The 21270-nt window shown below is 36.2% G+C and overlaps 2 protein-coding genes across 2 annotated transcripts in view; one reads left to right on the top strand and one right to left on the bottom strand.

Annotated features, from left to right (window-relative positions):
• Positions 1 to 9536, top strand: part of LOC150105576 (ATP-binding cassette sub-family C member 1-like) — a 36770-nt gene extending 27234 nt beyond the window's left edge. Inside the window, exons 22-31 of the mRNA XM_090394923.1 lie at positions 1784 to 1928; positions 2027 to 2192; positions 7152 to 7351; positions 7454 to 7580; positions 7675 to 7776; positions 8214 to 8360; positions 8493 to 8651; positions 8754 to 8920; positions 9004 to 9198; positions 9354 to 9536. Of these exons, the coding sequence (XP_090251049.1) occupies positions 1784 to 1928; positions 2027 to 2192; positions 7152 to 7351; positions 7454 to 7580; positions 7675 to 7776; positions 8214 to 8360; positions 8493 to 8651; positions 8754 to 8920; positions 9004 to 9198; positions 9354 to 9465 (1520 nt within the window). The 3' untranslated portion in view covers positions 9466 to 9536. The remainder of the gene's footprint in view (positions 1 to 1783; positions 1929 to 2026; positions 2193 to 7151; positions 7352 to 7453; positions 7581 to 7674; positions 7777 to 8213; positions 8361 to 8492; positions 8652 to 8753; positions 8921 to 9003; positions 9199 to 9353) is intronic.
• A 1162-nt stretch (positions 9537 to 10698) lies between these two features.
• The window catches only part of LOC150105575 (ATP-binding cassette sub-family C member 1-like), a 47212-nt gene continuing 36640 nt past the window's right edge, over positions 10699 to 21270 (bottom strand). The window contains exons 19-31 of the mRNA XM_090394260.1: positions 20910 to 21108; positions 19918 to 20013; positions 19690 to 19810; positions 19418 to 19562; positions 19114 to 19279; positions 15083 to 15282; positions 14858 to 14984; positions 14623 to 14724; positions 13112 to 13258; positions 12862 to 13020; positions 12583 to 12749; positions 12036 to 12230; positions 10699 to 10876 (exon numbers count right to left, since the gene is read on the bottom strand). Of these exons, the coding sequence (XP_090250386.1) occupies positions 10765 to 10876; positions 12036 to 12230; positions 12583 to 12749; positions 12862 to 13020; positions 13112 to 13258; positions 14623 to 14724; positions 14858 to 14984; positions 15083 to 15282; positions 19114 to 19279; positions 19418 to 19562; positions 19690 to 19810; positions 19918 to 20013; positions 20910 to 21108 (1936 nt within the window). The 3' untranslated portion in view covers positions 10699 to 10764. The remainder of the gene's footprint in view (positions 10877 to 12035; positions 12231 to 12582; positions 12750 to 12861; positions 13021 to 13111; positions 13259 to 14622; positions 14725 to 14857; positions 14985 to 15082; positions 15283 to 19113; positions 19280 to 19417; positions 19563 to 19689; positions 19811 to 19917; positions 20014 to 20909; positions 21109 to 21270) is intronic.

Here is a 21270-nt window from a genome sequence, read left to right as displayed (position 1 = left end):
GGGTTATGAAACCAACACAAATCTTGTATGAAAAAGTGCAAGAAATGGTAGACAGAATTTTTAAATGGTTCCATAATGATAATGGGGATTTCTTCTGGAGTGAATGATAGTAAAATTGTAGGTTCTTAAGTAATAAGGGAGGAATATCATCACACCAAAGCTTAACAGAGTTTGTGATATATATATATATATATCCGGATGGAAAATTGTGAATAGTTTCCGCCAACATAAAAATTATTACAGATTCATTATTGACGAAATAATTTCTGGGTATCGTTTGCTTGTAATAATCTTTAAAAAACGAATTCAGAGTTAAGCAAGATCAGATGAGGAATGAAATAATCTTAAATATTCTTAAGAAAAACTGTTTAAGAAAGGTTAGGGCACGAAACGTTTGTCAAGAGTGAGGATGATGAGAGTGGGGGGGGGGGGGGGTATACGCTAATATTCTGAAATAATTTTTCTCTATGCATTGAAAACATTTAAACTATCCACGGCCTTCAATCGCCATAAATAGTAATATTGTGTAGCTGCTAAAAAATTAAATATTGTGACATAACTCCAAAAATAAACACCTCCAAAAGATGGCGTTAACTTCTAATTATTTAAACAGCCTTGCTTTTACTCGAATTGGAACTTTATCCTGCGAGTTGGAGGAGAAAAACTTGCTGCATTAAAGAGAGATCAGAATTACAGACGTATGTCTTTGTATAAAATTTATGCGAAAAACTTATACAAAGTTTATTGGGAAAGTATGGCTTCAAGAACGGAAGGTCGGATAGCCATTAATATAATTAAATATCAATAGATTTTGTAAAAGCATTTGGCAAAATAGTAATGTGGTGATTGGAATTTTAAAGACGTTCCGGATCAGCTGATAATACTACAATTTTACGTCCATCATGAAATGGATGTAAAATTACATCCATTGCATGATGTTAGCAGTATCTTAGCAAAATGGAAATCGAAAAATCAGGAACTGTGACAAATACAGATTCTTTCTGATTATTGTTCACGATAAATGCATTCTTCGATAAAGAATAGAAAAATAACAAATTAGGAGATTGATGCCGATGGCTTCACGTCTTGATCTAATGGCAAAATTACTAGTAATGTGTGAATAAATTAAATCATTTCAAATATTTGAGCTATCATCTTTGAATAGATCGGCTCCGGAGAAATCATTTATCATGAGAAAGAAAGTAGGTTACGAATTTTTAAACAAATCCGAACTAATATACCGAAAGAATTAAACGCATGCCTCTCTTGGAACGTTCACCCCTAATACAGAGCAAATTCGTAGAGTTGCCTTCTAATTTCGTACCATCTTTGGTAGCAAAGATACTTTAAAAAAAAAAAGTCAAATCCGTAATACGGCGGTAGGTGAAATGAAGAAAAATCTTTCCAGCTACACTATTTTGCTTTACTAGAATAAACTTGGCTGTTGCCAAGTACGATTTACTTAATCGCAGACTATTCTTTGTTCGTAGTATATGGGATGTTCAGGTTCTCATATTCATATAGCTAGTTACAACCATCTTTATGCGTATAATTTCTGAGATAGCTTTCGCAGGAAAATACCACTCAGACTGAAGCATACTTCTATATTTAGATGTGCGCACGGGGTTTGACAAGCAAGAATCACGTGCAAGTTGCAACTATACTTTGACTAGCTGGGTTGAATGAGTGCTTTAAACGATATAATAGTAAATTGTAACACTGTATAAAATAGCATTTCTAAATGTCATTCGGTATTGCATTTCTTTAAAAACTGTTTTTTCAGGTATTTGCGTATTTTTCGGAGCAATTATGCTGGCATTTGCTTCAACAAGAGCAGCAAATCTCTTTCACCAGGGAATGTTGCTATCATTACTGCGATCTCCGATGTCTTTTTTTGACACCACCCCACTGGGGAGAATGCTCAACAGGTAAAGTGGAGATTAACGTTAGAAATAGTTGTAATATTCTCCTGAAGATAGGTTATCTGATGAAAGTAGCCTAATTGTTATTTTTTTAACTATTTCAGATTCGGAAAAGACACGGATATAATTGATATCAATGTTCCAACCACTGCCGACACTTGTATTTTCAGCTCTCTGGGTGTACTTGGAGCTTTCATTATTATCTGTGTATCGAATAGCATCTTCATTGGAGCCTTGGTACCCATTTGCATCATTTATTATTGTGTAACGGTAAGTTAACTAAGTACGTCATTCTTAGATGATTTTTTTGGACTGGCGATATAAAAAATATCTAAAATATTATCATAATCAACCTCCGAAACATAACTTTCGCCGCCAAGCGCTAAATTATCGAAATCGAACTGTGTGTGTACTGTGGTACTTTAGCATTAACTGCTTTCATTTATGTTCATCTGTACCTGGAATCGAACTTGCCTTCAATTTAGCTATCCCTTTTTTCCTACCAGATCTTTCAAGACCACAGATCCCCATCTTAACTCCACACAGGAAGGTTTGAAGGGAAAAAAAAAAAAAAAAAAATGCACGCACCGCAGTCATCATTGGGCAAACAAGGAGGGGCCATTATGTGAGTGAATGGCAGCTTATCTCCCACCACGTATAGTAGCAATTACGAATACGTTGGGGGAACTGACAAATGCTGAAGTGATGGATCACTGGCCGATCGCTCATCATACGTTGATAGCAAAGAAAAGCGAACTGTTTAGGGCTAGTGTCACGCGAATCCCTGCGTTCTGGATAGGTGGGAAATGTTCCTGCCGCTAGCCGATCCTCTACACAACTTATTAGTGTGGGTGATAAAAGAATTAAGAGAAATTATTGGAAGTAACGCCGTTACAGCGTTAACCACTTGGACAGTTTTTATTCCCCTTTTTCAAAGGTCAACTTGTTTTCAAAGCTGCTCTACACCTCTGTTTAAAAAGAAACCGAACTTTTCGAAAATAGAAGAAACTAGTGGCACCAGCTGTTGCATCTTTTTTGCTGTCGAAAGCTGCAACCTTCCTTAGCGTTGGCAACTGTTCAAGACATTTGTTTTGTTAGAAGCCGAGTTATAGTGCCAAGAGTGACGGTGTTTTGACGAACGGTTGGAAAATGAGTTTCGAACAGAGAGCTGCGATTGACTTTTGTGTTAAACTTGGTAGAAGTAGTACCGAAACGCATCAAATGCTTCAAAAAGCATACAGTGATGAATTCTCATCCCGTACTCAAGTTTACGAGTGGTTTAAGTGATTTCAAAGTGGTTGTGAGACGCTTGAAGACGACGAAAAGCCGGGCCATCCAAAAACTGGACTGAGCGAAGTTAACATCCAAAAAGTACATGATTTCATCAAAGAAAACTCGAAATCGTCCGTGAGATAGATTGAAGATGAATTGGGGATTTTAAAATCAACTGTGCACAACATTTTGCCCGAGAGTTTGGGCCTTCGTAAATTGAATTCGCGATTTGTTCCCACAAGTTGACCGACGACCAAAAAATGTATCGAATTGAACACTGCAAGGACCTCATTAAAACCGCTCGTAAGGACTCGAAACTTCCTTGAAACGATCGTTACTAGTGACGAAACATGGTGTTTTGAGTATGAGTCTAAAACAAAGCGTCAGAGTGCTGAGTAGAGACTACCAGAAGAGGGGCATCCGGGAAAAAAAAAAAAAAAGTCGCTTGAAGAAGTTAAAAGTAAAGACAATGCTGATTTGTTTCTACGATTTCAAGGTCATTATCCACAAAGAATTGGTTCCGCCTAGCCAAACGGTCAATGGTGAGTTTTATTTCGAAGTTTTGAAGCGATTGATAGCGAGAATTCGTCGCGTACGGCATGAATATCGTGACGACCGACCGTTCGTCAAAACACATTGTCACTCTTGGCACTATAACTCGGCTTTTAATGAAACAAATGCCATAAACAGTTGGCACAACATTAATGAAGGTTGCCGCTTTCGACAACAAAAAAGAATATAACAGGTGGCGCCACTAGTTTTCTATTTTCGAAAAGTTTGGTTTCTTTTTTGGAATGGGGGTATATGTTTCATTTCTACAATTAATTCATGATCGAGGCTCAGATATTTTTATATCAACTCGACACATGAGAGATCCGAAAACTTAACAGCGTCGTGTGGACAAGTGATTAGGAAATCTTAACATATTCTATATATGTTGTTTAGAATCACGTGATTATTAATGCATTCCAGAGAAAAACATAAGCTCTAGAAAGCGAGTGATTAATAGTGAATTATCTTCAAAAATAGCCAGGTATCGTTTAAAAGATAGTGTTTATATATTTTTTTTGCCATTTTTAATATATTTTATGATTCTTGTTACCCTATTAATTTTAAACATTAAAAAGATTCATTTCTTCCCCCTTACATGTTTGAAATTATCAGATTTTAAACTGCATAAAATGTTCGACATACCGCTTGTCTCTTCCATTGCTTATATTAGCATTCTTCCAAGCTTTCACGGAAGATAGAACAATCGCAGATCAGAGTAACTATCATACCGTGCCTGGAATATTGGAGCACTCACCACCCGCCAAGCAAACATCCCTTTTCACTTACTACTTTCGTAGTTTCCAGGGATGACCTCTCGTTCTGACATAGCCATAGTCGTATGCAATAATTTCCCGTGTATATCTGATATGTTTCTTTCTCACCAACGTGCGTCTCATTCATATCTTCAGCCTGTCAAGCTCTCAATTTAGAACCACATTCCTTCAATTTGCCACCATACTCAAATAATGGGACAATCTTAGTTATTCTCCTTTGCACTCTCTCCAATGTTTCCTTATTGAAATGACAAATCTGTGCCTAGAAATCCAAATGAGATCTAATTAATTCTTTATACAGTGGTACTATCACCTCCTTTTTCTCCCATGTCAGCATTCTTGCGCATTATCCCTCTTCCAACTTTCGCATATTATACTTTACATGCGATACTTTATGTAAATAAACTACAATGCATTTAATGTGCGCAGTATCAAGACGGCTTATCGATTTAATGTGTATGTTGGATATATACAGGGTGTCCTAAAATTCACGCAAGATTTAAATTTAACGCCATTTGTGCGGTAAAGTGTTGCCAACGAGAAAAAAAGACAGCTGACAGTTCAGGGTTATTAAAAATGACCACACACAGCGAAGAGAGTTCGTTGAATGGATTATGGAACAACAAGTGGATGCTTATTTTTCGAACAAAATCATCTTCAGCGATGAGGCTCATTTTCATCTTGATGGCTTCGTTAATCGACAAAATTGTCGCATTTCGGGTTCAGAAAATCCACGAGTGATTGTTGAGAAACTAATGCATCCACAACGTGTCACTGTTTCGTGCGGAATTTGGGCTGAAGGCATCATCGGTCCATTCTTCTTCGAAAATGCGGCTGGTAAGGCAATAACAGTTAATGGTGCTCGCTATTGCGACATGATAATCCAGTTTTTTGTGCCTAAATTGCAAGATATGGATGTGGACGACGTGGTTTCAACAAGACGGTGCCACATGCCATACATCCCGAGAAACAATTCAATTACTACATGAGTTATTTCCTGGTCGTCTAATTTCCCGTTGTTGTGATTAGAATTGGCCGCCCAGATCATGTGACTTAATGCCGTTGGACTTTTTTCTTTGGGATTTTTTGAAGTCTAAAGGTTTATGCCCACGACCACCCACGCCTTGAAGGAAGAAATTGAGCGCTGTATCAACGAAATTCAGCCACATTTATGCAAAACGGTCATGGAAAATTTCGACAAAAGAGTGCGTATGTGCCAGCAAAGCCGTGGAGGCCATTTACCCGATATGCTATTCCATGCATAACCCTATACTGTATACTTTATGAATCAATAAGAAATTAAAATTTTTAATCATTTCCTGTATTTTCTATCAAAATTACTTCTTGCGTGAATTTTGGGACACCCTGTACAAGCTGATTTTAGTTGAATTTCACAAAATGCCCAGCGTCTGTTAGATTCATGTTAGTCCATACGTCAGTCATTTCTCGATCAGCTAGACGTATGTTACTAAAATTCGGTACTCAGAATCCTCCTTACAAATTTCATTATAATTTCGGCATGTTTTGCTATTTTGTATTCCTACAAATGATTCAAATTAAATAAAACTGAGACGGTTCGACAAATCTTCGTATAGATTTTAAATGCCATAATTGGGGACTCGCCTACATCCCAGGAATAACTTGTATTGGCATACAAACGTATCTCCCCCCCCCAGTGCATAGAAATCTCTCTCTCTCACACACAATGATACAAATGACTGCAACATATCATGGAAAATGAATACCGTTTTTTCTTAACTCATTTCTCCCTCGGCGATAACAGTCAACGTCCTTCCAGAATATTTGTGCTACGGAAGTGAAATCTGAATTAATATAACTATTAAGCAGAGAAGTGGAAGGAAATTAAAAAAAAAAAAGATTATAAGCATCAATAAGTTATCATCGAATTATACTTCGTTTATGCACGGTTCTATTTATCAGAGCATGTTAGGGAAAAATCAAGATCATTTCCTACTTCAGGAACCAGGATTAGTATCCAAAGTAGAACTATTCAGAAGAAATTTATATTTTTTGATTTTTGCAGTTGTACTAAAGTAGGATTTAAGAATGTCGAAATCCAGTAATTCGCATTCTGATATGGGGAAACGAGATCCCTATTTTGACACTAAGTAAAGCTATGTCTCCTTCGACTCTGGTTCGCATGATATGGCTATAAAAATTAAACTAAGTATATTCTTCGAAAAGTTTAAAATTTGAATATACCAGTTCTGTGGACAGTACATTCCTCTGATGGAATTAGCCTAATTTACTTTAGAACAAAAACCATTTTTTTTAAAAAAAATTTCTCAGTATTATTATGAGCAATTGTGATCATTTATCCTACGAGATCTTTGCTACTGATATGCAAACGTGCCAATCTTTCTTGGATTTAGATGTATTTCGGCACCCTTTAGAAAGCAAAAAAAACATTGAGATACCGATATGAGTTCTTAAAAAAAAAAATGTTTTTTCATTTTTAATATGTGCAGCCATCTCTAGTTGACAGTAGAAATCGCCCATTTCAAAGTGAACTTTGGGTCTATTACAGATTCACACGAGCATATAATACCAAGTTTATTATTACCGTTTCAGGTTTCAGAATGAATGTTAATTACTCTTGTTTTGTCTTTAGAAATTGTACATCGTAAGCGCCCGACAGTTAAGACGTCTGGAATCTGTAACCCGATCTCCTGTTTACAGTCACTTCTCGGAGTCTATTCAAGGAACGTACACCATACGAGCATATTCGGTGGAAAATGAATTTGTCAAGATGTCAGACGATAAAGTCGATTTGAATTTCAAATCTTTCTTCCTCACCCTATCACTCAACAGGTAAACATTCAAGTAACACACTAAAAGAAGAATGCATTGAAAAGTACAAAGTTTGATTTTGAATTACCGATGCTCTACTAATTACTATCTTTATTCCACTAGGTGGCTCTCAGTACGTGTGGACTTTCTTGGAGCTGTAATTGTACTCATGACGTCCCTAATGGCGGTGTTTGGAAGAGGAACGATCGAAGCAGGTCTGGTGGGATTAGCCGTCTCATACGCCATCAGCGTAAGTTCTGTGATACAACTGCTAAGTATCAGCAATTGAATTTAAAAGCATGACTTGAGTGTGTATTGGCATTAACGCTGTATACCCCTTACAGGTTACTGATGCTTTAGCTTGGCTTGTTCGACTGTCTGCAATGCTCGAAACGCACTTGGTGTCAGTGGAAAGAATTGACGAATACTCCCATCTCACACCCGAGGTATTAAATTTGCATTTCTAAACATCTGTAACATCATAAGAGTAGTAAAAGTGTTATTGGTACATTAAAGTTAGTTTCCAAGTATGTAACACCGTTTTCTTTGGCCGGTTTGTCTAGTTTTGGTGGATGAAGTTCGTTCTAATATAGTATGAGACTAATAACCAATCGAAAAATCTCATGTCCTAGAGAAAAGTAACTTTAGAAAGACCTCTCTCACGTCTGCGCTGCTACTGAATAATATAGCCCTAACATTAAATTATAAAGATTAATATACTTAGCATAAATGAAAATTTGTTATTCAGGACAGGATTCCTAGATTTAATCCATAAATTACCCGTGCTGAACCAAAAACTACGTATGGGCAAGTTTGTAATATAAAACACGTAAGTCTTATTGATACAGTCTTTCTTTAAAGAGTTTTTTTTTTTTAAATACAGGCGCCATGGGAAATATGGGATAAGAAGCCAAGTGCGTCCTGGCCGGAAGAGGGAGCTATTTTCTTTAATAATTACAGTACTCGCTACCGAAGTGAACTGGATTTAGTGCTGAAGAACATCAATCTTGATATTGCCCCTACTGAGAAGGTAAATAGAAAATGCCTTATATACACATTGCACATCTAAATTGCAAAATCAAATCTTGTTGATCGGAACTCACTTGAAATTGTATCCACGATGTAAGTTTTCTCCCCTGTAATGCGAGTTGAACTATTTCAGATTGGCATCGTTGGACGTACTGGAGCTGGCAAATCCTCTCTAACACTGTCTCTGTTCAGAATGATAGAACCAACAGAGGGCAGTATTGTAATAGATGACGTTAATGTTACAGAAATCGGCCTTCACGACTTGCGTTCGAAGCTAACTGTTATACCTCAGGTAAGTATTGGTAATTTTAAACATCACAGCATGAGGTTCCCCCCCCCCCCACAAACGTTGCCATAACAATTGATCAGCGATGTTTTCTTTCCTCTATTCTAGGACCCAGTTCTTTTTACTGGTACATTACGCATGAACCTCGACCCAAATAATGACTACACCGACGATGAATTATGGGGTGCCTTGGATCATGCTCATCTTAAGAATTTTGTGTCTTCTTTAGCTGCAGGACTACATCATAAGGTGGACGAAGGAGGGGAAAATTTGAGGTAAGTTGTTAGCCGATGGTTGAACGGTGAAAGAAGTAGCATTACGATTTCTAATTCATCAATGGATGTTTCTTTCTTTGCAGTGTTGGCCAACGACAACTGGTGTGCTTAGCTAGGGCTTTGCTTAAAAAAACAAAAATTCTTGTTCTCGACGAAGCTACTGCTGCCGTTGACATGGAAACGGACAGACTCATACAACACACGATACGGACGGAGTTCAAAGACTGCACTGTACTTACGATCGCCCATCGGTTACATACAATACTAGATAGTGACAGGTAGGCTGCTGTTTACAAATGTGTTATTTCGATTTTGATTGAAGAGATAGTCATCGCAACTCTATTAGTATAGAGCTTTAATATAATTATAGAATCTCTTCTTTTGCTCTATTTTGATAATGTTTTTAACCATCTGGTTATGTTTAATGTTACAGGATTATCGTGATGAACGAAGGAAAGATTGCAGAGATCGGGAATCTTGAACAGCTGCTCGTCAACTCGGAATCATTGTTTCACAGTATGGCTAAAGATGCCGGGCTTATATGATAGTGCAGAACATAGACAATTAACTACTTTATAACGATGAATAAAAGTGTTTTAGTTTTTTTTAAATAGTATGTATGACTCACGTTTCATCATTAAAACTGTTGTGGAAACGATTTGATCCAATGCGCTAAAAGTCCTCAGGAGATTCTTGACACCATTACAATCGTCTCTACTTTTCATAATAAGTTTAGTTTAATCTTTTATCCAAGTGTGAGTAAACAAAGTTTGCGCCTGAAAGTATCCTCAGGACTGGGGTAAGGTAGTACAACACCAGGCAACTCGTTGCAAAGGTGGAGAAAGGTCTAATCTCTCCTGTTACAACACCTTTTAGTAAGGTAGCGCAACGAGTTTCCCGGTGTTGTACTACCTTACCCCAGTCCTGAAGATACTTTCAGGCGCAAACTTTGTTTACTCACACTTGGATAAAGGATTAAACTAAATTTATTATAGTCTAACTAAGTGAAAAATAAACTCTCAAAGTGGCTGAATTCTTAAGATCTAGTCGTATTCATATTTCTAATTTCCATTCTTTATCCTCGCCCTCGTTTCCAACCGTATATTTGTCACACTGGCTACGTTCCGTAAATCGAAATGCACCTCAAGGCGTGTAGAGAACGCTAATGGAAAACAAAAAGAGTATCGATCGTTGTTCGGATTACAAAAATAGAGACCAAAGCCGCACTCAGGCGACTCCAAGGTCGGCTGATCTAATCATAGCAAAAGTTATTTTAATGGAAAAGTCACGAACGCTATCTCGAAATAGGATGCTGGCTACAAGTCACTTGACGCTTAAATATCAAACGACTAAGCTTATGAAACTGTTTTCAAATTTTCCCAGTGGAGATAATAGAACACTCCGCTTCTTCAAAGAATACCTAAGTAATACGTGGGTTTCTTAACCTATCCGATACATTTTGATATTCAGAATCTTTGAAATATTAGCCCACAATGAACCATTTGGAACTGTCCAGTATTTGTTTCGATTTATGTTTCCTATAGATACAAGACAAAAATACAAAATGCCAGAGGTGTCGTGCACACGTTGAAACTGTCGGGTAAATCGACTTGTGACATTTATTTATGCAACAGAAGAAAGCTGTTAACTTTCAGGTTGCGCGCTAAGTTGGAATTGAATTCAATCATATCGTATTCAATTTTAACTAGACCGCCATGATATCGAAAACGAGGCGGGAAAAAAGGTCCTGTGTGTTTATCTGGATATACTACGCTGACTTTCAAAATAATAGTCTTTTATATATAACATTAACTATATAATTTTTTTACACATTTAAACATATGTTATGCTAGTCCTGCATCTTTGGCCATGGCATAGAACATAGAGTTGGGATCTTGTAATAATTCGGACGGATTGCCAACTTCAGCTATTTTACCGCTCTCCATGACGACCACCCTGAAATAAAACGAAAATTTTCATTTTATTAAACTGTTACTGAAACCACACAGTCGAATAAATAAGTAACAAATTAAAATAATCATAAGAAGATACCGGTGTTTTTTTTTTTTTTCTTTCGCTGATGACGTCGCTTCACTGAGCTGTTTGTATGCAGTTGGTGTATAGAGCTCTAGATTGGTCTAGAAAAGTAGCCACAGGTTTAAAACAAATTAAATAATTTTTTTTTAATCGCATAATTCGAAAAATTCGTTAGCCGAGGTATCACTGTATTTTGAGGTGTTGAATTCAAAATTCCCAAATAAAAATATTTGCATTCTTACATCACGTAAGGATTTTTTTATGTATGTATGCCTTACAGATTTTTTTTAGTAATTTATTAATTATTTTGCATCTGGTTGGTCAAATAGTTAGCATATTTGCCTACAACAGACTGGATTCGAATCCCACCATAGTCATGGTTGTTTAGTAAATGTCTTTAGGTAGATACAAAGAAAAAAAAAAGTTTGGTCTAGCGGTTTCTCGGTATCTAACCACTAGCCCACACACAGGTATCAATATATATTGCGTTTACGACCTTTTGTGTGCGAGTTTACAAAAATCAGTTTCAGTTCTCACTTCCTCGGAACGGGTACGGTTTGGAAGGGCTAAGGTCCGTAACAGGCCACTAGGCCTAATACTCAGACGTTCTTTGAATCATCGGTTTCCTTTATTTTATCAAATTTAAAAGTTAAGCAAGAAGAAGTCGGTAAGCAAGCGTGGATTGCTTAAGTGTTTTAATTTGTTAAAAAAAAAAAAAGTTAAGTAGCGACGTATTTTCACTCACGCAGTAAGGCCTTCATACTTTCGATTACTCTGGATACGAAATCAAAGTGAAGTGGATTCCTCATTCATGACTCTTTGCACATTTAACTGAGTCATGAAAACCAATATTCCTCTCTTGCAAGAGGAATATAAGTACTTACGCATTTAAATTTGCGTGTATAAAGAAAAAACAGCAACTTTAGTAACCTCGTTAAAACGGAGGTTAATACGTGTTAGCCTAGCATAATGAGACCTTTATTGTTCTGCTTTTGAATAGTGACATTAATAAGAGCAAACTTAAGTTTAAAATCAATTTCTACGTTCATTAAGAGAATTAAAAAAAAAAAAAACTCGCCTGTCACTGTCCAGTATAGTGTATAGACGGTGGGCAATGGTGATGACTGTACAGTCATTGAACTCCGTGCGTATGGTGTTCTGAATAAGCCTGTCCGTTTCCATGTCAACAGCTGCTGTGGCTTCATCCAGGACTAAGATGTTTGTTTTCTTTAGCAAAGCACGAGCTAGACACACGAGCTGTCTTTGGCCAACACTGAAAATATATAATAAACAAAACCAATCAGATATATAACAAAAATGAAAGGAAATAATGCTTCAAAATGAAGTATATGACAATAAAGCTGCCACCTTGATTACACTACCGGCACAAAAATATCCCGCTTTCTAGACAAGATTTGAACCAGGGTCTTTGAAACAGTAACTGACAAATGTCAAAATTATTTAAGATATACTAATCTACAATTACCGCAAATATTGCACTCAAGGGGGGAGGGGCGTCTGTATTGTTGCAGGTGCCGTGTATATGATTCTACTTAAGTTTTATTTATTGCATGAAGAAAGTTGTACTTCGTTTTAATACTAATTCATATAATGCACAAAAATACCTCAAGTTTTCTCCGCCCTCTGCAATCATGTAATTTAATCCCTCGGCGAGTCCAGCCACAAAAGTTTTCAGATGCGCATGTTCTAGTCCTTCCCAGATTTCCGAGTCGCTGTGCTTATCGCTGGGATCGAGGTTGGTTCGAAGCGTTCCAGTAAATAAAATGGGGTCCTGTAATAGAATAAAGCAGAAAATATTCCCTTTCAGTAATAATAAATATTTTCTCAAATATTTTCTTTGAGAAAACACCAATTGTTACGCTTGAAGTTAAATCTTAAAGTACCTGAGGGATGATGGTCAGTTTCGGCCTTAAGTCGTGTAGACCAAGGTCTGATATTCTGATATCATCGATGACAATTGACCCTCCGGCTGCTTCTATAATCCTAAACAATGACAAAGTCAATGATGACTTTCCGGCTCCAGTACGTCCAACGATACCAACCTGAAAAAAATAAAATAAAACTATGCAAAATCCTTTAATACGTGGATATAAAATGACCCCATATGAAGCTAGTTGCGGTTGATTTTCCTACCTTTTGCTGAGGTAGGATGTCCAAGGAGATGTTATCTAGAACGAGATCTAGACCCTCTCGATATCTTGTGCTATAATCCACAAAAGAAACAGCACCGTTTTCTGGCCAGGTGGTGTTCGTTTGCGATTCTTTTATTTCCCAGGGTGCCTGCAACGAAAATAAATATAAGCCTGATCAAGATTTCGTTGTTCAAATGTAAGAAACTAGTATTTTAAAGCAGTGGATTTTAATAACATGAAACAGTAAAAATCGCACTGTGTATTAGGTAGGTTGGAATGAACGAAATTGCGCTGAAGTATTTTGCTTTTCGAGAAAAATTCTATAGCTAGTTATGAATGATAAGTATCGCGATGTATTTAAAGCCTTCCCTTTAACAATCCAAGTAAGGTATACTGCAATACAGTAAGGTCGAGGCACACAAACAGTTTAGAATGGAAGGTCGGGATGGAATCGTATGCTAAAAATGAACAAATCCAAGAGGCCAAGGCTCGATCTGGGTTATTATAGAGCCAAAGAGGTTAAGGCTACGAAACCAGTATGCCATGTCCTGTTAATCGTGTATATTTCTGTGACCTGTTTGTGGATGAAACACCCAAGTTTTTGGAAGAACCATTAACCAACCAAGGAAAATATGCTTTTATTTCTTATGAGGCTTGATTTAAAGTTTGACTTGTATAATTCGAAGAGACCGCATGTACTGATTATTGAAATACCCTAAGAGTCAACTTATAATTTCTATTATACGATAAAGGAATTCATTTAAAAAGAGGATTATATCTAACTGATTTGTTATAAATGAATTACAGTAAATATTCCCTCCTCCTAAGGACCTTTACCAAAATTATAGATTTTATGCTATCGGAAAAATAGTTAAGAATTCCCATTTTCTCGGTTCACGGTCCCGCTAGGCTTTTACACTTCGTGACTATATGCCGCTTTGTAGGATGCTAGCAGAGCATTGCTTGGTATTCATGCTTGTTTAAAACACACAAAGATCTTTCTGTTCTTTCAGTTTCAAACTCTGCCGCAGTGCACAGTTCGAAACATTTAAATATTTTGACTTGAAAGATTTTATCTTAATGTTCGATATCTATTTAAGAAAAAAAATTATTTTACCAAAAGTAGAAAAACGGATATTTTCATCCACTGGGTGCCAATGCCCACCCGGAAAAAAAAAAAAAAAAAAGTGATGTATCTTTTACTTTGGTATTTGATATAAATATCTTAAGAAGCGTAATTACTGCTCATAAAAACTTCGAAATTTACTTTTTTGTTAATTTTTTTTTGCTATTACATTGATAATGTACGAGTTAAAAGATAATATCGCGTGGGATTATATCTTCTCAGAAATAATGATTTACTGATGTACCCTAATTAGCTTTTAAAATCCTCACATACTATCGTATATTTACTAGGTATTCGCTATATATTAGAATGGGTGACAAATAACTTTAAAAAAATCTAGTTCTTGATCATTTTTTCTATCTTTACATCCACCCCTCGACACTCACCTCCGATTTGAGCTGGGAATATTCTTCTATGCGTTCCACAGACACTATTTTAGTTTCCAGTTCCGAATTCATCCTTACCAACCACGTGAGAGCATCAGTAACCTATAAAACAAAGTGGAATCTGATCATACGACTCGTTTAACTTATACTAGAGTTTTATAATTTCTAATCAAGCAACTTCAAATGTCTTAAATAGACATTGAAAGCATCAGTAAAATCTATGGAGAATACTTACAGTAAGCGCATAGCTTAAAGACAAGCCAACGATACCAGCATCCAACGAATCTCTTCCCGCTACAGCTAATACAGCTGCTATGAGTACGATAATATTGCCCAGTATGTCCAGACGGATGCCTAACCACCTGAAAGTTAAAAAAGAAGTTGCGTTAGTAATTTAGAATTGTTACCCCTTTTTCCTGCAGACATCTGTTAACAAATGAAAAATATAGAGCGAACGTACCTGTTTGCGGTCACTGAATAAAATTCACAACCTTGATGTTTGTCGACTTTTTTATCCGACAGTTCAGTGAAATGGTCTTGGGCATGGTAAGCTCTGATGCTAGAAGAACCCTGGACGCTCTCGGAAAAATGACTGTAAATTGGTGATCTGGAGATTGACTTCAGTCTCTTAATCTGCCTTGAACTGTTTATATATACGATCTGCAATGCAGAAATTGTGTGTTAAGTTTTTCGTACTTTATTAGAGGCAGTCTCAAACATTTGAGTTCTCGATAATATGCACCGTATTTTTCGGACGATAAGACGCACCCCAAATTTATGAGACGATTTTTAGAAAAAAATATTTTATTATATAAAGATATTTACAAATTCTTACTTAATTTTTATTTATTGTTATAATCATTTGTATTAGCAATATTCAGTTCATCTTCACTCTTGGTACTATCACTGGTCTCGTTAACGTCACCGTTCGTATTACTTTAGTCTGAACTGTTATTGTCACTCCCTTCAAAAACTGCGTCATCTTCGCATTACTTATCCCGCATTTCTTAAATGACTTTATAATCGTCTCTTCTTTCACAGCTCCCCATGAATCTTTCACCCAGGTACATACTTTTGAAATTGTTGGCCGTTTCATACGTCCTGTTGGTATAACATCGTGATCTGGCTTTGCCATCCATTTGTTCCACTCTTCCCGCATAAAATTTTTGAATGGTTTATTAATAGATCCATCCAAGACTTCTAATCGACTTGTAAGGTCTCCAGGAATGACAGCTAATTCTGTATTCATTTTTTTTAGAAGCTTCTTGATTGATTTTGTTTTATGCGCTCTGAATTGATCCCACACTAACATCGCACCTGGACGTTTTGCCCATATCTTTTGTATCCATAATTTCATTTCTGTTTCGTCCATCCAGCCTTTATCTTAAATGTGATAATGCCACGAGGAATTTCATCTCTCGGGTAGTTTTGTTCCGTCCGCGCAACAAGCTAAAAATACAGTGTAGCGAGTTTTTTTCGTGACCTCTTATTTTGATCACTATTGATTTGGTGCCTTTTGAATCTACTCTCCGATTTGAAGGAAACATCAAAAGTTACAGTTTATCCATGTTTACAATTTGATTAAGCTCAAAGTTAAATTTCCTTCTCGCTGATATGACAAATCTATGGAATTCTATAATTTTAGCTTCATAGTCAGCCGACATTATTTGGGCTCAAGTGTGGTTTTTGTACGCATGCATAACCCGTCTCTTTTCATAAATCTAAAGCACCAAGTGATCCGGTAAAATCTAAAATTCATTAGCAGTTGCCCATCGTTTCGCTTCAAAATTTATCATTTTCGTAGAAACAGATATTCCCATGTTCCGATGATTTGTTACCCAATTTTTCATTTGTGCTTCTTTCTAATTCTGGCCATTTTTCTAGGTGCGAACGGAATGTTTTCTTGTGTTTACATAGCAGTTTTAATCGTTCCTTTCGTTTTCTCCACTCGCGAACCATTTTTTCTGTTGGTGGTGGACCAAAATGTCTTTCTGCTGCTCTGTTTCTATATTGTTTTAAATTTATCACACACGTTATATGAAAGTCCTTTTTGTTTTACACTCATTTTTCAAATTTTAAGAGCACTGCAAGGACATCTCGTGAGAAAGGAGCAAGAGATTTTATACTCTTAATAGTGCTTTGAGTAACAGAAAGCAAACTGTCATTTAACAGCCAGCAAAAATTAATTAAACAAAAACAAATGTTAAGCTTCCACAACCTTTAGTGCATGTTCACTCGAGGGCGAACAACCTTTCACATTTAGAACCACATATTAAGAGATTTTTCACTTGAAACTAATTATTTGGATTGATAACATAAATAGAGTACATCTGGCACTGAGAGAATTTTATTTCTTAAATATTCTGACGAAATTCTACTCCATACCGCTTGAATAATTGCATTGGACATGATACATTACACACCTTAAACCCAAGTTACATAATGTTGTTTGTCAAACAGATCAGTTTATGGAAATGATCAACTGGATCACATCGATGTTTCCGGGAAGCGTAGTGCTGGATGATTTTCATCGGGCAGTGCGACCCTACTAAGTTACGGGAAAAAGTTCCATGTTTAGTCTTCTCTAGTGTAATAACATCCTTATCTACCCGCTTAGCCTACTCATGGTATTAACATTATATAGGTCACTGCCTTCGCCAGTGGAATTCACATACTGCTTCCGTGAGAAGGGCGAAAAAAAGTTCCTTGTTATCCTTGGCAAATTGTAGTCCGTAAAAAAGAAAAAAAAATATATATATATTGTTGGTACTTTTATTTCTAAACGCAAAAGATATGACACAGTAAGCCGCATGTAGATTGGTGTTTCTAGAGAGTGGAATGTACAACTCATTCTCAGCTTCCCAAAATTAAACGAATACCGATATATATATATATATATATATAAAAACCCTACTTGAACAGGTTTTGAATGGGAGCGAGTTCTAGCTCGTCCTGGACGTTTAAAACATTGGTAGAAAAAGAAGTTCCACAAATCTCTTCCCGAATAGGTTTTCAGTTATTATCAGGTGAGTCTCGCAAAACGAATAAAACGTGAGCGTGTTTTTTTTTTTTTTTTTTTTTTTTTTTTTTTTTTTTTTTTTACACGCAACACTAGACAAATTCAATGCACATTATTCTGTCATATTCAGTCCATCTTATACAATCGTTGCTAAGCTGTTATGATAATCGTCCAAAGACAAGCAATATCTTGCTTGTTTATGATCAAAACAGTCAATTACTCAGAAGCATGCAAAATACTGAGTTCATATTTATATTTGTTGGATAAACATGAAATGTGTATTCACGATAGCAAATTTCACCTAATGATAGTATACCGCATTTTATGAACAGTTTTTAAATTGCCAAAACACAATTCGTGTTTTTGTCGTGAAATTACAGCGACCAGAGTCGCACTGAAATACGAGATTTATGTATCAACCACGGTGGTGAGGGAACACGATAGCCCAGAACACACAGGATTTTGGCAGCGCTATTGATGAATCCTATACCACACTGAAAGTAAAGCTCACATTTGGAAATAGTTTTATCTTGGTGCTGCAAAGCAGTTTCGTTTTAAAATACTGTTTGTTTATAGAATTTAAAATATTGTTCTTAAACTTTTAGATTAGCAGAATCTTCCGTGGAAAAATGCTAAATTGTGACACGTATTCAAATCCAACCCCCCCCCCCATACACACCGGGAATTAAATCTTTCAAAGCAGTGCAATATCAAGAAATCTGCGGTCGAATCCGGATAGAATTAGTACTATTATTCCACAAATCACACCTAGCTTCGCTTCCACTTGTGCATTGTATTCTACTGAAAAATGGCAATCACGATCGCTACAAGTCCATTTAAACCACTCTGCGGCATCTCTGAACTCAAGTTTAATCTGGCAGAAATGATACCTTTCACTTTAAAGTAGCGAAAGAGTTTAGTGCATTAGCGACAAACCTCGGTTTTGCAAAAATTAATTTAAATCTTTTTTTAAAAAAATGAAAAGTAATTTCGTCGACCATACTTATGATTAACTCAAAGTTACTACTAGGAGCCTATTGCATGCTATTGATCTGAATTGACAAATACAGAAATTTTTATAAACAGTATGCTTTTACGTATGATTTTCCAATGCATAAATAATTGACTATTTTACGTTACTGATATTCACAGCAAACAAATTGCATGTATTGGACCTCTAGGCTTAACAATAAGATATGAAAATTATATTTATTCACTGAATGTTTCTCTTGCTCTAGTTGACAGAGCTGTTTGGTAAATGTCTTTTTCTGATTTTTTGGCTTACAAGCGTCGAACAACGAACGTTGTATTATGGGCGATAGATGACGTTGATGGTAGTAGTGGAGACGATGAGATATGTTTAGAAAAGTAGTGTGCCCTCCCACGATGCATCCTTGGATTCCCTGGAGGTGTCACGTAATGATAATAATAATATGCAGTATTAAAAGAACAGTTCTGAGATTTCGACTAACCTGAAGAAAATAATAGATGGCAGCCAGTGGAATGACGGCTATCAAAAAGAATGGGTTACTCATCGAAATAACAACGGCTGTTCCCAATACAGAAAGAGCACAGAAGATCCAGGAATCCATATCGATTGGTATTTGTGTATCCACATCATCCATATCTCTTCCAAATCTATCAAGAAAGCAATACCTCTCAAATATTTTGATCAAAATATGGCTTAAAGTTAAAAAATATGACATCTGAGACAAATCCCATGAAATATTTAAGAAAATGAAAGCTTGATAAAATATACCATCCATCTAATCTTACCTGTTCAGAATTCTGCCCAGTGGAGTAGTATCAAAGAATGCCATTGGAGCTTTGCAGACGGAGTGCACCATCCCATGATGAAGCCGCTTGGCAGCTCGCATGGCAGCTGTTGCTAGCATCAGTACAGCCAAAAGTAAGAATAGACCTTGAAGAAAAAGGAAATGACGTATTATATTAAGTCCTTAAACATCATGTTTAATAATAAGCATGGAAAACGTTTAAAATCTTCATTGTCAGGAAAATATTTACCAGTCCGAGTTAGGATGACTTACCTTCTGCAATACCAAGAATGGTGTACACAATAATCCTTTTATTTCGAAGTGGAACATCTTGCGTACCGTCAGGCAATGGAGAATCATTGGTCCACTCACTCAGCCACAGATTCGCACCTACCTGGAATTAAGGAAAAGAAAATGGATGCTCAATGGAAGTGTTGTACAAAGAAATTCATTTGGTAGGACGAATAATGAACTGTTGTAACGTATGATGTTAAAACTTACCTCAAATGCTTCATAAAGAGTATATCCAAACACTGTCCACAACACAAACGCAATACTGCAGTGTTTCAGGTAATTTTTGTAAACAGTACCTTTCACCTGAAAGAGAAGGAGAAAAAATAAGGTCCAAAATTATGAATTTTTCAGAAAAAAAATTGAATTATTTCTCTAAAACAGTTATTCTGACGAGTGGCGCTGATATCTGTTGTTGTGTTTGTGAACAGCCAGATCAGTCTTAAAAAAAAAAAGAAAAAGTGACTGGCTGATTAATAAGAAACATTACTTTGAAGATAGTCTCAGAAAAAAATAAAATAAAATAGTGATCAAATAATGCTGGCAAAATCAGAAACAAGTTTATTTTGTAGCAGTGGCGGCTCGTACATAAGCACTGCTACACTGCAGTACCCCCAAGGAAAAAATGAAGAAATTAAATTTTGTTTGTGTTTATAAATAATAATTCTTACAACATGATATAAATGCAATACAACATGTTGAAGGTTACAGCTTATGTTTCGACATTGATTGAATAGCTAATAATTGGAATTGTTCCATGAACGCTTTAGATTATCGGAATTATCACGTTCGGCCAATTGCAGCTAGACTCGCCGATATTCGTTTGCGCTTGTGATTGCACGTTACAGGTGATTTCGACACTACTCGTTTGGGAAGTGTCGCTTATAGATAAATCGTATGCTTGCGAGCGTTATTTCTGAGAGATACGAAACTTTTATTATTGGTGTTTGTTCGTGGTGAGGGCGAAATATTTTTAATAAAGCAGTTTTTTAACATGTAAATTTATTTATTAATAAATTGGTTACTGATTAGGAAAAGAATTTTTTTTATTTTATATATGCAGCACCCCCACTTAAAATTTTCACCGGCCGCCACTGTTTTGTAGTCACATAAGATGTCTGCTGATTATATAAACTTTTACATGTGCATGAATCTCTCGCAACAGTTATCCATTGAACGTTTCTCCTATGAATGACACTTACCTTGCCAACTTCCATCTTTTCATCCTCAATCAACTGTGTTCTGTACTCTTGAATCTCGGCATATTCCCCAGAAAGAGTCATCACGCTTACACTCCTTGAGGGCCTGCTTATTTGCCTTTCAGGACTTAATTTTTCTCCTTCCTCGCTTCTTTCTGATATACTAGAATGGGAAATTAGTCTTTTGCGCAAGGCTTCGACGCTAAAAAAAAAAAAAAAAAAAAAAAAACATTAGTTATTAACTAATTTTTTAAGAAAAAATTAAAATCCACACAAAACTTGAAAATCAGACCAAATCTGTTCGCAATTGTTAATATAAAGTAACCAAGCAACCGTAGCTTGTCATTAGCGCCATCTATATCCA

This window comes from Typopeltis vanoorti, chromosome 6 (assembly GCF_054136105.1).
Source record: "Typopeltis vanoorti isolate ZY-2024b chromosome 6, IOZ_Tvanoo_1.0, whole genome shotgun sequence".
NCBI lineage: Eukaryota > Metazoa > Arthropoda > Arachnida > Uropygi > Thelyphonidae > Typopeltis > Typopeltis vanoorti.
Note: the sequence above shows the minus strand (reverse complement) of the source record. Positions and strands in the feature narration are given on the sequence as shown.